The sequence below is a fragment of the Quercus lobata genome, chromosome 12 (assembly GCF_001633185.2).
Source record: "Quercus lobata isolate SW786 chromosome 12, ValleyOak3.0 Primary Assembly, whole genome shotgun sequence".
In the NCBI taxonomy this organism is placed as follows: Eukaryota; Viridiplantae; Streptophyta; class Magnoliopsida; order Fagales; family Fagaceae; genus Quercus; species Quercus lobata.
The window spans coordinates 30268907-30288173 of NC_044915.1; the positions used below are offsets into that span (position 1 = coordinate 30268907).

Consider the following 19267-nt stretch of genomic DNA (forward strand, 5'->3'; position numbering starts at 1 on the left):
TACTAGTCCCACAATGGTCTCGAGTGAGCTTCCTTTGTGTTTATAAGCCATTTTAAGCTTTCAATGATATCTTTATTCTTTAGATATATAGTGGGCTTAGCCTGTTAGGGGTGAAAATCCCCTGGATTACTTGGTAACTGGTTCTGGCGGGTGGGGTCAGTTGCCCGTAGGAGTTTGATTAACAGTGAAGATTGTTGTACAGTATGCTTTGCGACGTGCAACTAATTTGAGTGAAGTTCTCCTATGTTATAAAAAAATAAAAATAAAAATAAAAATAAAAATAAAAAGGAAGAAGAAGAAGAAGATATATAGTGGGCTTATAGCATTAACAATAGAGTTGTCAAAAGCACTCAAGATCTATTTTAGCAACTTAAACCATAAAAACCATGCTACATCAAAAGTTCTGTATCTAAAATTTTTCCACTTTCAGCTATAGTGAACTCTTAATATTTTTTAATGATTTTTAATTCTCTCTCTCTCTCTCTCCCTCACTTTCACTATAGCAACTCTTATATTATTTTAATGTGTTGAATGTTAAAATAAAACTATTGATGTTAGGTGTTTTGTAAAATGAGGTAGTAAAATAGATAAATTATGTTTTTGAGGTGTTAAAAGCTAAAACTTTTAGCTCATTTGATGTGAATGCTCTTATTGTGGACTTGGGCCTTATGAATATCATACACGTGCTCCACTTTTGTATTTCGCATGCATGCATGTGTGAGGTTCCAATTAGTTTTTCTTTCGGCTTTTATTTTTTATTTTCTCTTTTCCAATGTGTTGGGTATTTATAAGTACGCGTTTGACATTTATCGGTAATTTATGAGTTATTAGTAACCGTTAAACATTGCATATTTTGCCTCCATTCCATGTTATACTACTGAAAATTATTGGTTTTCATTTATGATATATAAGGGTTACTTATAAGCCTTACTCTTTTGAATTTTTATGAAGCTAATCCCAATTTCATTAGTCTATCACGCATTTTGTATCTTATTTTTCCTGTACATGATTAAAATGGTCTTATTTCACATGTTGAACTATTTCTTTTAAACTATCCTCTCTTTGATGGAAATCTTGAACCTAATATTAAGCCCGTAAGTAAATCGAGCTATTCTAAATTTATTTATTTATTTATTTTAATGCATAAAAATTTAATTTGGACTTGGTTCCGAAAAAAAAAAAGAAAAAAAAAAAACTTGTTTATATTTTTTATTTAACAAACATGCTAAGTTTAAGCTTGGTTATTAAATGAGTTTAAGTTCAAACATAATATTATGTTTGCAAACAAGCTCTCGAGTATAAGGTAATATTATATGTTTATTATACATGTATAAAATGCTTATATGTAGTTTTGAGATTAAATTGTATGTTTGTAAAATAAAAAATTATTATTTATAATTTATTGATAATTTTTGTAGTGTTGGTTAATCTAAATTTTATAAGTTTATAAATAAAATCATTCTATTTAATTAATTAACTCAATTATAGTTTAATTATTAATTATTAACATATATTTGTAGAGGGATAAAAAAATTTATACTTAGTATTTACTATTTAATTATAGGAAAGCAATAAGTTCATCAAGTACCTCGTAAAAAAATTCAAATTTATTCGATAATAAAATAAACCAAATATAAGTATGTAATTTAGCTTGGTGATACGTATTATTATTTTTTAAATATGTTAGATAAATCTGTTTCTTTAAATCCAACTCATATACAAGGGAAACAATCACTTAGTTACAAAAAGAAAAAGGAATTAAGAAGTGAATTTTAAGAGCATTTAAAGATTCTCAGCCAAAAAAAAAAAAACATTTAAAGAAATTTCTCATACACAGCACAAATGACAAAACTCTGTTTTGAACAGAGTTGGTAAAAGTAGCCATTACCTTCAATTCTCCTTCTAACTTTCCATTGAATGGTTTTATAATCACTGAAACCATTTTATTCACTTAATTTGTCAACAGTTTACTTCTAAAAAAAAGAAAAAGAAAAAGTAGTTAGACAACAATTTTGCTACTTTAGTAAATGATATATATATATATATATATATATATATATATTTATATATATATTTTAGAAGACTTTCGAGGACAAAAGACAAAAAAAAAACAACCTCGTTCTGAACTTTCACATGAATTTACAAAATCCAGACACAAGCCGCACGTGACAGTGTCTAACCCGCACGTTGTTGTTCCTTTTTTTATTGCTTGAGTTGATCAAGTGATTTTTACAGATTTACTTCCCACTCTCCTTGAAAGACTTCTCTGACTACGAACTGTATACGAAGAACTGGAAACTAATACACACTCGTGCCAGTGTATGTATCACTTTTTCATTTATTTTTATAATTCTGTAGTTAATAATGAAAGGGGAATCTAAGCCCTATATTTCTTTGTAAGGAATATCAGAAGATATTAATTGATTTATTACAAGATTCTTATTCATACTTCATATCACCCTATATTTTATATATAAAAAGAATTGTAAACAGAGAGAGAGAGAGAGGCCAAAACGCTCGAAAAATGAAAGAATTGAGCAGAATTTGGGTCCAAGTGTTGATTGGCATTTGGACTAGATTCTCCTAGATTTTTATTTTCTTTTTTGGTCTTGGCTTGCTCCTCATTCAAGTCAAACCTTGCCTACTGAGAATTTCACTCAGATTTCAAATTTTCCTTATTGCCACATTGTTCAGAAACTCATTCTAAATCCCAAGCATCCAGTATATATACCCATTTTCAGCTTCAGTTTAAAGGATACCTAGAAAACCTTAGGACCTTGGAAAGTTTTTCAGTCCTCCGGCCCCTAGGGTTGATTTCTCAAACATCTCTAAAAGGATTCTCTTTGCATAGAATGCTAGTGCACGCAGGTAAAGTTTTCAACCCTTCTCTTCAATTATATCCTAGTTCTCTCACACTTCTATTTTATGTTCTTCACATGTTCTTGTATGTTATTATGTTAGATTTAGGTTGTTCTTAGTTTTCATAATCAATATGTTTCTATAGTTTTCTAATCAAATTTTATGTTCACATGCTTACAATTAGGGTTTCTATCTAATTATGAACATGTTTCCACGCTTTTATTATAACAAATATAGTCACATATTTAGATTACTAGGGTTGTTCATCTAGAACACACATATTTAATATCTTTCAATTCCAATTTTTTCACATGTGATTGCATGCCTAGTTTTGGGTTTTCTCACCATGTTTGTATGAATGCTTGTTCAATTTTTGATAACATGTTCTTGAATGCTATACTTATTATTTGGATAATGCAATATAATTATTGGATAGTCTAGAAAATCGGTTTCATTGGGTAAGGTGAGTGTCTAACTCATTTCCATCTTGTAACCTAAACTCTAAACTTATATAAAAGGTTGGTAGATAGATATTTTTTCTTATACTTGTCAATTTCTAGATTGTAACTAGGAATTAAATGTACTACTTTTGGGTGCTACCACCTAGGCCTCCTAAATTTATAAAATAGACTATTTTGAGGGAGTCTAACGTCCTAAACAACTTGTGTTTATAAGGAAATGACAATTAATGATATTTTATTGATAATTCAGTAGAATTTATACACATAATTCAAGTTCAATAATGTGAAAGATAGACCTACCTCCTAAACTTATGGCCATTGAAAGCTCACTTAGTGTGTAAACACTAGTGAATGTTTAGACCCCCAATTACAAAATAACCAACACAAGCTTATACTCGACAATATATGTGCGGAATGATAAATATAAGCTATATCCAAACATGCAAACTATTGTTAGCCATAATTTAATCACAACACAGTAGTAATTAAAAGCAAAGAGTAAGGGATAGAGAGAAGCAAATGCAAGATAATACCGGCATGTGTTATCGAAGAGAAAACCGAAGAACTCGGCGAAAAACCTCTTCGCCGCCCTCCAAGTGGTAAAATGATCCATTAGAAAATCAGTTGGAATACATGAATAGCAATTGACCATCCAAGCCTAATCTACCTAATACACCTAAACCCTTCAAGCTTCTTGATCCAACAAGGTTACGCCTAATGTAAGGTTGAATTTATTCAATCATGTGTTGGCTTTATTTCGTGCCAAATTTGCTTGTAATTTAGCAATTAGATACCTTGTATTTAGGTGGGAATTATGTAAAGGTAGTGTGTGAAAGAGTGTGAAGAAATCTCAGAAGTGTGCAAGTCTCGCGACTAGCTCGTGATTGGCAAGTCGCCATAACGGAACACATGTGAAGCATGCAAAGGGAGCTGAAGGGTCACGCCAGTTATAACACTACAGGACAAAACTTTTAGTCTGGCCAAGCAGTTAGCTCGCGACTCAAACTCGTGACTTGTTCCAGTCCTGAGGCCGAGTTGCCAAAATGCCTTGTTTGTTAGAAACCTGACCTTTTGCATTCTTCATACACCTTACTATAAATACACTTATACCCACAAAATGTAGAGAGCTTTCAGAGAGAATTTTGAGAGAGAAACCCTAGAGAAAACAAGATTAACCCATCCACAATCTTCATCCTTTGATTCTCCAAATTCCTCTACTCTCACCCTTTCTATTGACATATCCTTAAGAATTACATTTAATCAAATTCTTATCTCACCATACCCATATCAGTGAGAAATTTTTTTTGGTGCTTGGGAAGCAGTTCAGAAGGGACTAATTTATTTTGGTTGATGTAATAAGCTATTGCGGGATCTGGTAAGTTAGAGAAGACAAGGTTTGGCATAACCCTGTTGGAGCAAGAAGTTTGGAGGGTTTAGGTGCATTGGATAGATTAGGCTTAGAGGGTCTTCTGCTATTCATGTATCCCAACTTCATTCTCTAGTGGATTATTGACTACATGGAGGGCAGCAGTGTCACGCCCCAAACCAAAAAGGGTCCAAAGCATGAGAAATACATCCCAAGGCTACTTGTAGATTTTTCCTTTTTGGCAAAACAAATTATAGGAGATCTTTATTTTCCTTTCTTTTCCATAGGATAAGAATACATAATCATACTAAAATCTCCACATTACAAGTCAGAGCTCTATAACATATTTACAAACAATAACTAAAAATCATGTACCTCCACATAATACATGAATATATTACAAAACTCATTAAATTACACAAAGTCACAATTTTATCAAGATTAAGGACCTTAACATCAAGTCTAGTCCTATCACACTAAAGGCTAACAAACCTCAAGCGGCCCACCTCCAATAGAATTAATTAAGGTCTCATTGAACATAGCAACATCGAGTCACCAACCATTTATAGCAAAAGTCTCCAAATTTAACATAACACTCTAATCATCACCAAAGAAGTAAGCTCCATACTCAAGGTATAGCTAGTAAATCTGAAAACTGTTAAAGGATGGGATGAGCTAACGCCCAGTAAGTAGCATAATTAATGGAGATGGGGGAAATGCAAGTTTCATCTTCAATAATAATAATATGACAAGAATGATTAAATAATGAAAAACAAAGTTTCTCAAAGTAAATACCTTGAAGCTATATACTATAATCTGTGAGCATCAACAATATAAATTTCCAAAGCCATAATATCTAACATAAGATAAATTATCACAAATATATCACACTACCACATAGACCGGTCAAGGGATCCACCCATTCAGAATTGACATGATATTGTTTTCTCTGGTATGTAGACTTTTAACCCCATGGACAGTAGCCTCACCCATACCTTCAAGGTTTTTTTCTCCCCCCATGGGCAGCAAAGAGAGTGCGTCAAATAGGACCTCTCTTGTATCTGGTCTCTTGGCCCCATGGGCAACAGCCTCACCCACACACAATCAATGAACCTCTTTCTCTCCATGGGCAGTAGGGAAGAATGTGTCATCCAAAGTAAAAGGGCACTGACCTAGATTTGATTCCCTTGTCACAAAGATTACGAAAACCAAATTGGGTGATCATTGGGAAATCACATATGACATGGTGTTGAAACCCCATAAAGCTCACAATTATACATTTTCTTTCAAATACATAGTTTATAACCAGGTAGTTTCAGAAAAACTTTAAATAATCTAACTTCCATAAAGTTTGTAAGGTTTTCAACTTCATTATTGTCAAAAGATTTTCTAACAATTTCCCACATAACAAGACAAAATAAGCATCTTTAAATTTTCTAATATACCATAAAATCCAAGATTTCCTTATCAAAGATTAAATAAAAGATGCTCATTTTTTCATATCAACAATTCATGCATTTCCCCAAATGCAATACCAAATATGATGCATTTAAGATATAATCATACATGTATTAAGGTTATGACACAATAGTTTTAGGAAAATATAATTTTCATAGGTAGTTTCCAAAAGTGTGTCTAACCCAAAAACATCATTTATGCAACATGTTTATTTTTCAAAAATCTCATTAAAAAGCTACTTACCTCGCAACTGTAAAATCCTAATTCTCCAAGCTTCAAGGAGATTAGCTAGAACCTAAACAATATCAAGGCATAGAGCTTGAAATTGCATCTAGCCACAATTTAGGAATTACCAAAAGAGCACTTAATTAGGTAAGCCTAGTATTTAACCTCATCAATAATAATGTATTCCACTTCCAAAGTTTCTCAACAAATTGATTCGCAAGGAATAAACTCTAATTTATAAAGTTAACCCATTTAATATCATCTCCAACATCATGACTAACTTTCATAAAATTTACACTACATCAATAAGAGACCCATGAAAGCAAAATCAAAATATCCTCCAAGACAAGAAATTTAGAACTTTAACTAAGTCCAAATAAACCCAAAGGCAATGGAAAATTAGATTTACCAACCATCACATGTTATAACTCAAAACCCCTAAATTTTCCACTATAAATAAACCTTAGGCAGTCATCATTAGTATAAACCATATATCCACTCATCAAATAATTCTACCAATACAAAACCCATACATACAAACACATAAATATCACTTTCAATGCTCATAAATCACATGGGTATCATTATTAAAACTTAGATAAACAATAACCTCAAGCAAAACTGTAAAACCCACCAAAAATATTAGAAATTTTTACCTAAAAAAAAAAGAATGTGAAGGTGCTTATGGGTTCTCAAGAATTTTCCGGTAATCTTACCGGAAAATGATGGTGGAAATGGTGGTATGGAGGTACTACCGGGAGAGTTTGAAGGAGTGAAGAGAAGTGTTAGATTGGAAATGAAAAAGAAGAAAAATAAAGAAATGAGAAGTGAGGAGCCGATCAAAGAGATAAGGGGATGAGTGAAAATGAGTGGTAGGGAAGGGTGTTAGGTGGGGTAGTTGGGAGGCACGTGGGAACTAAAAGAAATCTACCCCTTTTTTTTGTGTCTGACTGGGACGTTACAGGCGGAGAGGTTTTTCACTAAGTACTTCGGTTTCCTTTTCGATAACATATCGCCGTATTATCTTTGTGTTTGCATCTTTCTTCACTTTCTCTTTACCTTTTAATTACTGTTGTGATTGTGATTAATTATAGTTTAGAGTGTGTTACCTGTTTGGGTTTAGCTTATATTCATATTTTGCACATATATTGTTTGATTATAAGCGTGTGTTGGTAATTTGTAATTTGGAGGTTTAAAAGTTCATTGGTGTTTTACACACTATTTGAACATTCACCTAACCTTGTCTTTTTTAGCCTATCGGATCCCGCAATTATTCCATTGCATCAACCAAAATGAATTGGTTCTCTCTTGAATTGCTTCCCAAACACCAATAACCTTCTCACTGCTCTGAATGTGGTGAGGTAAGGATTTGGCTTAAGTTCCTCTTAAGGGTATGACAATGAAGAGGGTGAGAGTAGAGGAATTTGGAGAATCAAAGGCATAAAATTGTGAATGAATTAATTTTGTTGTTCTCTAGGGTTTATCTCTCAAAATTCTTTGTGAAAGCCCTCTACATTTCATAGATATAAGGGTGTTTATAGTAGGGTATGAGAAGAAATGTGAAAAGTCATTTTTTTTGCAAAACAGGGTGCACTGGCTAGTCACTCACGATTGAGACAAGTTGCGAGTTTCAGTCACCAGTTAACAGAATGACTAAATTGTATTTTTATGCTGTAGTGATCCAGTTGTCTTGACCCTTTAACTTCCTGCATGCTTCACACGTGTGTTGGATTCTGGTGAGTCACTACTTGCAAGTCAATCGCGAATTCTAGTCTCGAGAAGCCTTTTGATGCACACACTTGATCAATTCTTCATACTCTCATACACAACTCTTACATTATTCCTATCTGAAAACAGGGTTTCTAAATGTTGAATTACAAACAAATTTGGTACAGAATAAAGTCAACACATAGTTGAATAAATTCAACCTTACAGCCACAATGACCATACTCTTAAGACTAGGACATTACTAAGATTAACAATGCAATTAACCCATAGCTCAACTCACTAACCTGTTGGGCCATATATAGCTTTGTGGTTCCTATAAACCCGGAGTCGACTAACTAATAGATAGTCTTTAACAATTATAAAAAGAAAAATCAATATAAGTAACGTACTTCACTAAGAAAAATCAATATGCGTAACGTACTTCTCTTCTTATTATTGGCGAAACACACATAGGGTAGGGCTTTTTTCCACCCTATTTTTCAATCCTTAGCTTTTCTTGTGGGTTTTTTTTTTAATTGGTTTTTTGGGGGTGTGCCTCCTGTTTTGGATATAAATATGTATCACCCATTCTTGCATCTAGGAATTAACCCCTCCAGAGCCTCATCATCGCCACCTATTCATAGATCCTTCTCACTTCTAAATCTAATCCCTCCTTTAATTATATGTAAGTGAGTTTATGAGAGACTTTCCAAAAAAGAGTTTTAAGAGACTGGGAAAAGGCTAGGATAGTTGTATTGTGCTTTCTTTGGATCACCTTGTATACAATCCGTGATACATAGAAACATGGAAATATCTGATGGTATAGAAGAAGATAAAATCGAACAAAGCCAAGAGGAGGAAGTTCCTCATCAACAACTCAAAGGGAAGAAACTTTCATGTCATAAGTTGCGAAGACACGACTCCTTAGACATCGAATCCAGCAGCATACGAGGTCTTCATGGCCATGACTCCAAGGTCTCCTTTTAATATTAATAATTAATGTGTTTTTTACTTTTTTACATATTTTCAGCCTAGCTAGAGCAACATCTTACATGACATCTTTACTAAAAACACTTTTTGGTAAAACGCTTAGATTTTTCAGTTATTTCTATATATTTAGTTTCAAATCGTTTTTTTTTTTTTTTTTTTTTTTTTTAAGGATTTCAAATCGTTTTCATGTCAAGGCCAATCGAAATACTAAAAGAAAGACTGCACCTATCATATTAATTGATGGATGTCATTTAGTACATCAATCATACTTCTATCAATTCAAATCTTTCATATACATTTTTTTTTGGGTTATAATATTGTATTATTAAAGTGATGTACATCATTGATGATATAGTAAAGAACACGGAGTAAAATTGACCACCAAAAAAAAAAAAAAAAAAAAAAAGTTAAGCAACTGTAATAATTCTTCTTCTTCTTAATCTTTTTTATTTATTTTTATAATCATTCTTCTTCGTCTTTTTGAATTAACAAAAATTCTGATTTTAACATTCACGTGTATTTTCTGGATTTTTTTTTAGACTATGGCGTGGAAGGTGATCTTGCACCTAGCATTTCAGAGCATCGGAATTGTTTATGGGGACATTGGTACATCACCATTATATGTGTTTGAAAGCACCTTCACAAAAGGCATAAACCATAATGATGACATTTTGGGAGTCCTTTCTATGATCTTTTACACCCTCACACTGATCCCTTTGGTCAAATACGTTTTCGTTGTCTTACGAGCCAATGACAGTGGTGATGGTAAGATTTTACATCCTTATTTAGCTGCTCTTTAGGTTAACATGTAGACATACAAGTTGCACATAATCACAGGCTATCCCATGCGTTTTCCATGACAATTTACTGTGCACCTGGTGAATATATATATATATTCCGTGTCTTACCAGATTTATTGGTCAGCAGAATGCCAGGCCTTGTCCGGCTCATACTTTTTTTTTTTAATAAAAAGAGAGCGGATATTTTAAATGAGTTCCATGCTAAATATTTTCATTATTCTATTATCAATCATTACTTGCAAATATTTACACATTGATTTTTCAAATTATTTCTTTGAAGGGGTGAATTTTCTAAATGTAAATCCTCTTCTCAGCTAGCTTCTGAATATACTAAATCCTCCACCACAGTTTTTTTTTTTTTTTTTTTTTTGGTTTCTTTAGTAGTGGATTAAATTTGAGATATTTTCCCAATTTCTTATAAATGTAAATAATGTTACCTTTAAAAAAAGAAGTCCTCTCACCTCAATTTTGTCATGGGTGCATATTTAATTGAAATTCAAAGACCAAATACTTGTAACTAACTCCAAAACTCTACAATAAGATTAGGTAAAAATGATACCTAAAAAAAAAAAAAATGGGCACCTTTGAATAACCTACTATATATTTTAATATCTTTTTAAAACATTTTCAGATTCTCTCTTGAGAGAAAAGTTCAAGACGAACTCAAGTTTCTAAGGATTCCATTGTATTAAAGTATAGAGCTTTCATGTGTTATATAAAAGTACCAAAGCTTCTACAAATTTTATTACAAAAAATGTACAAATTGATGTAAAAAAATTATAATTAGTACCACTTATACAATATAATAAATGAATATTAAATTTTTTTTTTCTAATTAATAATAAGTTAGTTTATAAGATTTATGTAATAAAATTTATAGTATTTTTAATATTGTTTAAATAAAATTTTTTTTTTTTTTAAAAGGAAATTTTTGTATGCATTAAAGTAAACATGGAGGGAATTCACGAACTAGGGAGAAGCTTGACTAGCCAACCCCGATCTTTATATGAGAAGACCGTTTCCGAAAACGATTCAGCGCGTACCAAGTCAAATGTTCAGACCTTAAAAGCCAAAATTGCAAGCACCTGGCCTCTTTTAGAAGAAGAAAATAATAGTAATAAAGCCTTTTAGTTTAATGGTTAAACTTCATATGAGCTCTGTGGAAGGCTGGAAGATTCAAAATATCCAAACTTTTCCACTGCTCGTGAAGAAAAGTGGGGTTGGTGGTCCATCTGATCCCCAGATTTAGGACATGGCTTTACTTTTTAATATTCATGAGCATGCATGTATGTTATAATTTAATAGAATAAACTTCCACAATAACGGTCCCTTTTATATTTCTCATATGTTTTCTCAAAAGTCTTTTAACGTACATACACATGCGCACCCATAATTAAAAGAAAAATTACCTGCTGCGAGACATGCTATATCGCAGGTATAATTTTATAGTCATTTTAATCCAAGCTTAGATGTGACGTGACCATTTTTAAAAATGTTACCCAATTATTATAACTTTAGCTCAGAACAAGTCTATTGCCTTAGCCAAAAAAAAAAAAAAAGGGACTTGGAACAACTTAATCAATTTAACAGTTTGCTTCCTTTAATAGAAAGAGATTGCATAGTAACATTGTTTCTGATTTATTTCTACATTTAAACTTTTTCCTAGAGCAAGAAAGAAAATTGAACAAATATATTATTACTTCTAATTGACGAGTAATTAAACTATCTTAGGAGGCACATTTGCTCTGTACTCTCTCATATGCCGATATGCAAAGGTCGGTTTGATCCCTAGTCAGCAAGCTGAAGACCAGGAGGTCTCAAATTTCAAGCTTGATTCACCAAATAACAGTCTAAAGAGGGCATCGTGGCTTAAGTCTAAGCTAGAGAATAGCCAGTTTGCAAAGCTCTTCCTTTTGTACGCCACCATGCTTGGTACTTCCATGGTGATTGGAGATGGTGTGCTCACTCCTTGCATCTCAGGTCTGTTTATTTTCTTATTTGATGTTTCTCTAAAGGCGAAACCTACTGAGAATTATGAATTATCCCTATACTGCATGTTTATATAACATAAAACAAATAAATTATACAGCTGTTAAGAAGAATCCTGTAGCACAATACTGTAATGTAAAATAAATAATTTATATTATATGGAATCTCTCCCACGAGGAAATTTTGGGTTAGGTTTATTAGTATGACTCTTATAACACTTATAGAAGAAAAGGGGTTATTATTTTTTTTTTTTTTAAATGTGAATTTTTAGTTTAGTTTCCATTGATAGTTTGATATTGTATGAAAAATTAGATAAATACACTAAAATTAGATTTTAGGAATAGTTTTTTTTTTTTTTTTTTTTTTTTTTTTTTTTTTTTTAAAGTCTTTGTCAAAAGAATATAGTATAATGGAGTTAGAATATGACAAGATTGATGATTTATGCTTCAAATTGATGATCTACGCATCCCTTGTCCGCACGCCATTCAAATTTCGTAGGGTTCGTAGGATTTGTAGGAATTTAGTCTTTACTCTCTTATTTTCTTATCTGACTTTTGACTTTAAAATGATTTTCTGTCATTTTTGATTGATGGCAGTTTTATCAGCTGTGGGAGGGATCAAGAAAGCTACATCTGCAGTGACAGATGGTACTACGTACATCACATGCACTCTTTTCTCTTGGATTGCCATTTCTTCTTATCTTTCACTTTAATGAATGATGCATTGCATGGTATACATATATATATACAATGTTATTAATTTTGGTTTCCAACTTTGACTGCTAATTAAGAAGTAGATAAAAATAGCTGAATTTATGACTTATAAACATAAAATGTTGAATCCATGGACTCTAAGACAAGGAAAGTGAGGCACGCTTTGAGTTGGAATCTTTCCTCTTTTCAAAGGAGTACCAAACTATCGAAAATGAAATTTTGGAGAGTTTTAAACTTTGAAATTTACATATAGGCTAAGCGCTAGAGTCCTTAAATGTTTTGTGGCCGAATTAAAGAGTACGAGGGTTATCTACGTTGAAAAATTGCATGTGCATGCGTGCCCATACTCCAATATTTTTTTTTTGAATGAGAATTTTGAAATATCTATGGTTAGATTACATTTTAGCTTTTTAACATTTTAACAATATCATTGTTTAAATTTCACGTTTTTATATGTTAAAACAATACAAAAAACCCATAAAAAAAAGTACAAAAAAATGAGCTTATAGATCAAATAGTTTACAACGTCTGATTAGCATGGAATTTTGTATCCATGTATCAAGAACATATAATCTAATAGTGTGATTTTCAAAATATTGATCTAATAAAAATTTATTAAGTGGTATAATGTCAATTATATTGACATCGTTTGCAATTTGAACTCAACTATATATATATATATATATATATATTTATATAATTTATAGCAAAAATGTATAGTGGTCCTATTTTATAGCAAAAAAGGGAAAGGTTGTGTCTTTATTTTTTATATATAATTTTTATTTTGAAAATATAATTTATAAGTGAATAAAGCAATTTGAAAATCAATAGGAAAGTGACTTTATTTTCTAGGGAGAAATGATATGTCTACAATATTTTCACAATATTTTTACAATAAATCCTAAGTGGCAGGTTGTTATTGGTTGTTATTATTGGGGCAAAAAAGTAATCTTGGTTTTAGGTTTAAATTTGAACCAATAACAATTAATCACCTATGATTTGTTATGAAAATGTTGTGAACGTAGCACATCTCTTTTTTATGCAATGTTTTAGTAGGAGTTAGAATTGTATTTTCACCGAATTGTCCTTCAGTTTTGTCTTTACTTAAACATAGGGGTGTAGGGCATTTTTGAAATAAAAAAATAAGGATCCCAAACAGGGGACACCCTTAAATAGTGTGTGTATATATATATATATATATATATATATTAAGGCCTCGTTGTTGTATTACATAATACAACATCCTCAAGCAATAATATAGTTAATTCATTCCTTATGGAGAAATCATATGTCCACAACATCTTTACTATAAATCCTAAGTAGTAGGTTGTTATAGTTGGGACAAAAAACTAATCTTAGTGTTAGGTTCAAATTTGAACCAATAACAACTAACCACCTATGATTTGTTGTAAAAATGTTGTGGACGTAGCACATCTTTTTCCTATGTCACCGTGATAGCTAGACGGTCAATTTATGCAAAAGGATAGAAAGACAAAATAGTTTATTTAAATTTTTACGAATAATGTTGTCTAGATTGTATTATGGGCTGTTGAATGTGGAGCTCTGTTAATCAAACAATTTTCTAAATGATATTAATTTAGTCCACTTTCATTTTCTTAAAAAGATTGTATGACTTTTATATTCAGTAATCACCAGAAAGACACTTAGGCAATTCATACATTTTAGAAAACTTTTTATGAGAAATTGAAAAAGTTGGTTTATGGAAAATTGAAAATGTTAGCAACTTTTTCAATTTCGCATAAAAAATTTCTTAAAATAGTTTACTAACATATGTCCAGACATATATTAGTAAGAGAAATGCTAACAGATGCCCTTAAAGACAATGGTTAATAATCCATTTAAAGAAAGTTTTTGTGGGAAAAGAAAAAAAAAACAATTAATGTTTTGACATCTTTTTTCATTTTCCATAAAAGTTGTGTCAAAACTTTTCCAAAATGAATTATTAACTATTGCCCTAAGGGCACCCGATAGCATGACCCTATATAGTAAATTCAGTCAACTAAAGTGCAATAAGCATTAGGCATTAATCAAGTACTAAGTTTTTCTCATTAAAAAAATAAATAAATTAAAAAAAAAAAAAAAAAGGTACTAAGCTTTTAAACTATGGGCACAGTAATTATTGGGCTCTCAGTTCTTTTCTGGCATCCATATGTCTTCAATGATCCTAATTGAAGCTTGAGTAACCAAAATGAGAAACTACCTGCACCAACTTTTTAGAGAAAATTATATTATCATACATAAACGAAATCAAATCAAATGATCCTTAATCCTAGTTAATTATATTATCATACATGTATTACAATATTTATACTACTTCTATATTTGCAGATATAATTGTTTGGATATCAGTTGCCATCTTGATCTGCCTATTCTCGATTCAAAGATTTGGAACTGACAAAGTGGGCTACACTTTTGCTCCAATAATTTGTATTTGGTTTGCATTCATCGGTGGCATTGGCATTTTCAATTTCATCAAATTTGATCCAACAGTTGTCAAAGCTCTAAATCCACAATACATTATAGAATATTTTCAGAGGAACAAAAAAGAAGCATGGGTTTCCCTTGGTGGCATTGTCCTCGCCATAACAGGTTAGAATTTGGTTGCATAATGAAACTATATTTGAATAACTTTGAGAAATCATTGATAGAGTGTTGAAATGAAAACGTGCAGGAACTGAAGCCCTATTTGCCGATGTAGGCCACTTCACAGTTAGGTCCATACAAATAAGTATGTGTTCAGTGACTTACCCCGCTCTCATATTCGCTTACACTGGACAAGCAGCCTTCCTTCGCAAGCACATTGACCTTGTCGGGGACACCTTCTTCAAGTCTATTCCTGGTAAAACATTAAGGGCCCATTTAATAATGCAGATTCAACCTACATTTTTTTTTCAAAGTATATTATATATTTTTTAAAGAAAAATTATAAATTTACATTGTACTAACAATATAAGATTTACATTGTAGACTAAATAAATGTGTACAATGTTGTAGACATTTATTTTATTCTAGAATGTAAGATTTACATTAATAATACAATATAAACCTATAATTACCATTTTTTTAAATTTCACCTTTTTCTAAGTATAATATTTTTTCCAAATTACCCTATTTTTTAAAAGTTGAAAATAAACCCTATTATTAATTGTTTCTACAGCCACACCGTTTCTTCATATTATTTATATAGAAAAAACTTAGATATAGTACTTAGATGTTGATTCTTAGGTTCCCCTCTTAAAATTTTGCTATGGCTAAATTTAGTCATGAAAAAAAAAAAATCACATATCTGAATTTTAAGTGGGAAACCTAAGAATCAATATCAAAGTATAGTACCTATATATATATATATTGCCCCTCCTTCGTACGGAGGTTCATAATACATATCTTTTGTTAAAATTTTGTGTTATATATATTTTGTTTGATTTGCTGTTTGGACTATTTCTGGTGCAGGCCCTCTGTATTGGCCAATGTTTGGTATAGCTATATTGGCAGCCATCATAGCTAGCCAGGCTATGATTTCAGGATCTTTCTCTATAATCCAACAATCATTATCACTGGGGTGTTTCCCTCGTGTGAAAATTGTGCATACATCGACTAAGTATGAAGGACAAGTTTACATACCAGAGATTAATTATCTTCTAATGTTGGCTTGTGTTGCCGTTACTTTAGGTTTCAGAAGTACAACGAGTATTGGCAATGCATATGGTAATGCCAAATTCTACTAACTTTTCATTTTTGCCTTCTCTTATCTAAAATTTTAACCCACACTCTTTGTTGCATTTCAGGAATAGCAGTGGTGTTTGTAATGACCCTCACATCTTCCTTCCTAGTACTAATCATGATAATGATATGGAAAACCCACATACTTCTCATTATCTCATATGTTCTTGTTATTGGCACTGTGGAGCTAGTCTATTTAAGCTCAGTCCTCTACAAATTTGACCAAGGAGGATATCTTCCCCTAGCCTTTGCTGCAGTACTAATGACTATTATGTATGTTTGGAACGATGTGTATAGAAGAAAGTACTATTATGAGCTTGATCACAAAATCCCTCCAGATAAGCTCAAGGAAGTTATTACTGGCACAAACATTAATCAAATGCCTGGACTTGCCATCTTCTACTCAGAGCTTGTTCAGGGCATTCCACCGATTTTCAAGCACTATGTTGCAAATGTGCCTGCATTGCACTCAGTCCTCGTTTTTGTCTCCATCAAGTCACTACCTATAAGTAAAGTTCCAACAGAACAGCGTTTCCTCTTTCGTCGAGTAGAAACTAAAGAGCACAATGTGTTTCGTTGTGTTGTGAGATATGGATACTTAGATGTGCGCAATGAGCACGAGCCTTTTGAGAAGATGTTGATTGAAATGTTGAAAGATTTTATTGCTAATCAAGTTTTTTGGTTGTCCCAAAATGTGCTCAACAATGATGAAAATGGTGGAGAATTAGACGATGGAGTAGTTGATGGAGAGAATGAAAATAAGGATGTAAAGCAAGTTGATGAAGAGAAGCGACAAGAGGCAATAGAGAAGGAGATCGAGGCAGTGGACAAAGCATGGTGTGCTGGGGTTGTCCATTTGTTTGGTGAGAATGAAGTTATTGCACGCAAAGGAGCTGGTATAGGAAGGAGAATTATAATAGATTATGCTTACAATTTCTTGAAGAGAAATTTGAGACAGAGTGACAAAGTGTTTAATATTCCTCACAAGCGCATGCTAAAAGTAGGCATGACTTACGAACTTTAGAACTTGTTTTGACGGTGGTTGGATGACACTTTGATAAATTTGTACATATAGAATAAGCATGGCAGTTTCATGCACGAGCGTGACAGACATATAGGTCATCTAGATGTAAACCCTGATAATATTTATGTCAAAGAAGTTTATGTATACGCTTAAGGGATTTTGGTGCCACGTGGGAAGATGTGATGCATGTTAGAAATCTCAAGAAAACATAACAAGAAATTATATCATCCAAGTAAGCTTGACATGTCCCCCTGGTGCTACAATCTGATGTAAGACAATAATGAATTTGCTTTTAAATTATTGAAAGAAAATTTGTTTGGGTTTCAAAAAAAAAAAAAAAAAAAAGACATGTCCTTTGGTGATACTGTTTGTTTCTAAGGAATTAGGAACTAATGTATTAGAATTTCATTTTGTAATGTTAGCAAATTATGATTAAAACATTTTAATCTTGTTTAGACTTGTTTAGACTTGCTCAAAGTATGTGCTTTTATATAAAGTTGGAATTGAATTACTGTAGGATTTACTGTGTAAATCTGCTTGGTTTAATCGTTCGAAAGTCATGTAGAATGTTTTTTTCTATAGAATTTCCAACTTAGCCCAAACTCGTTTGACGTGTAGGGTTTTATGTTTTTCCCTAGGTATAAAAGGGAAAACCCTAGCTACGTTTTAGAGTTGCTCTTTATGTTGTGTATGTGAATCTTCTATGAGATCTAGAAGTATTTGCCTTCACATACACTTAGGGTTTCCAATCTCAAGAATGATGTTGAGAGCTTGGTGATCAATTTAGTTGCTGTTTCAAGAGCTTAAAGATACACAAACGGGAGTGCTTGTACTAGCTGGGTATCCAAGAAAGAAGTAGTCTATGGACTCGGAGCTGTTACATGGTCGTTATAGTAAGTTTCCTACTCGAGGTAGTAATAGGATGTTAGTGGTCTAAGTCACTATTATGTAAACTTCAATTCTTTCATAGTGTATTCAGTTTTATCCTGAGAATAGTTAGGTTAAATTCTCCATAGGTTTTTTACCGGTTTGGTTTTCTTAGGTTATCATATTATTATGTTCTTTATTTTCTGCACTTTACAATAATATGATATATGTGTGTTAACCTAGATTTGATAATTTGACTAAGTAATCATTTGGCTAATTAACTAATTTAATCTGGTTGTGTTTTAAGGGGTCTAAAAATAAACAAGTGGTATTAGAGCAGGTTGCTCTCTTGTTGTAGATCTTTTGATCTAGGAGCTAATCCTTAACCTCAGTTGTCATGGAACACGGACACTCTCTTATTATTCCACCTCACTTTGACGGAAACAACTATGCTTACTGGAAAGTAAGAATGAAAGCATTCCTGAAATCTATTGATGAAAGAGTTTGGAACTCCGTTGAGTACAGATGGGAGAAACCCACTACTCTTATTAGTGAGTGGCAAACTTCTCAGAAAGAAGCAGCCAGTTTTAATAGTAAGGCTATGAATGCTATTTTCAATGTTGTTTATATAGAGGAATTTAAGAGAATCTCTAATGTTGAGATTGCTCATACTGCTTGGAATATCCTCCAGATTGTGCATAAAGGCACAAAGGCAGTTAAAATCAATAAGTTACAACAATTAATAACTAGATTTGAAAGTATTAGAATGTCTGATGATGAATCTTTGGATGAATTCTATGCTAAGCTTAATGATATTGTTAATTCTTCTTATAATCTGGGTGAAATCTATGATCAACCTAAAATTGTTAGGAAGATTCTTAGATCTTTAACTGAAGATTTTCGATCTAAAGTAACTGCCATCACTGAAAGCAAGGATATAGACTCCATCCGTATTGATGAACTTGTAGGATCTCTTCAGTCCTATGAGTTGGATCTACCTAAGACTAGCAAATCCAAATCAATGGCTCTTAAATCTGTTGATGATGTTGATATGAGTGGATTTGATG

General features: G+C 32.1%; 1 protein-coding gene across 1 annotated transcript; it reads left to right on the forward strand.

Annotated features, from left to right (window-relative positions):
• The first annotated feature begins 8702 nt into the window (after positions 1-8702).
• Positions 8703-17477, forward strand: LOC115972499 (potassium transporter 5-like). The gene is made up of 8 exons (XM_031092809.1): positions 8703-9051; positions 9606-9831; positions 11598-11846; positions 12452-12502; positions 14918-15178; positions 15261-15428; positions 16040-16294; positions 16375-17477. Exons 1-8 carry the CDS (start codon positions 8881-8883, stop codon positions 17331-17333), a joined length of 2340 nt encoding a protein of 779 aa, XP_030948669.1. The 5' UTR covers positions 8703-8880; the 3' UTR covers positions 17334-17477.
• The last annotated feature ends 1790 nt before the right edge of the window (positions 17478-19267 follow it).

Excerpts from the sequence above, each read along its gene's own strand:
- LOC115972499 (XM_031092809.1), top strand. The coding sequence starts at position 8,881 with ATGGAAATATCTGATGGTATAGAAGAAGATAAAATCGAACAAAGCCAA. Across the intron at positions 9,832-11,597 it reads AGCCAATGACAGTGGTGATG|GAGGCACATTTGCTCTGTAC; the intron begins GTAAGATTTTAC and ends AAACTATCTTAG. Across the intron at positions 16,295-16,374 it reads GAGTATTGGCAATGCATATG|GAATAGCAGTGGTGTTTGTA; the intron begins GTAATGCCAAAT and ends GTTGCATTTCAG.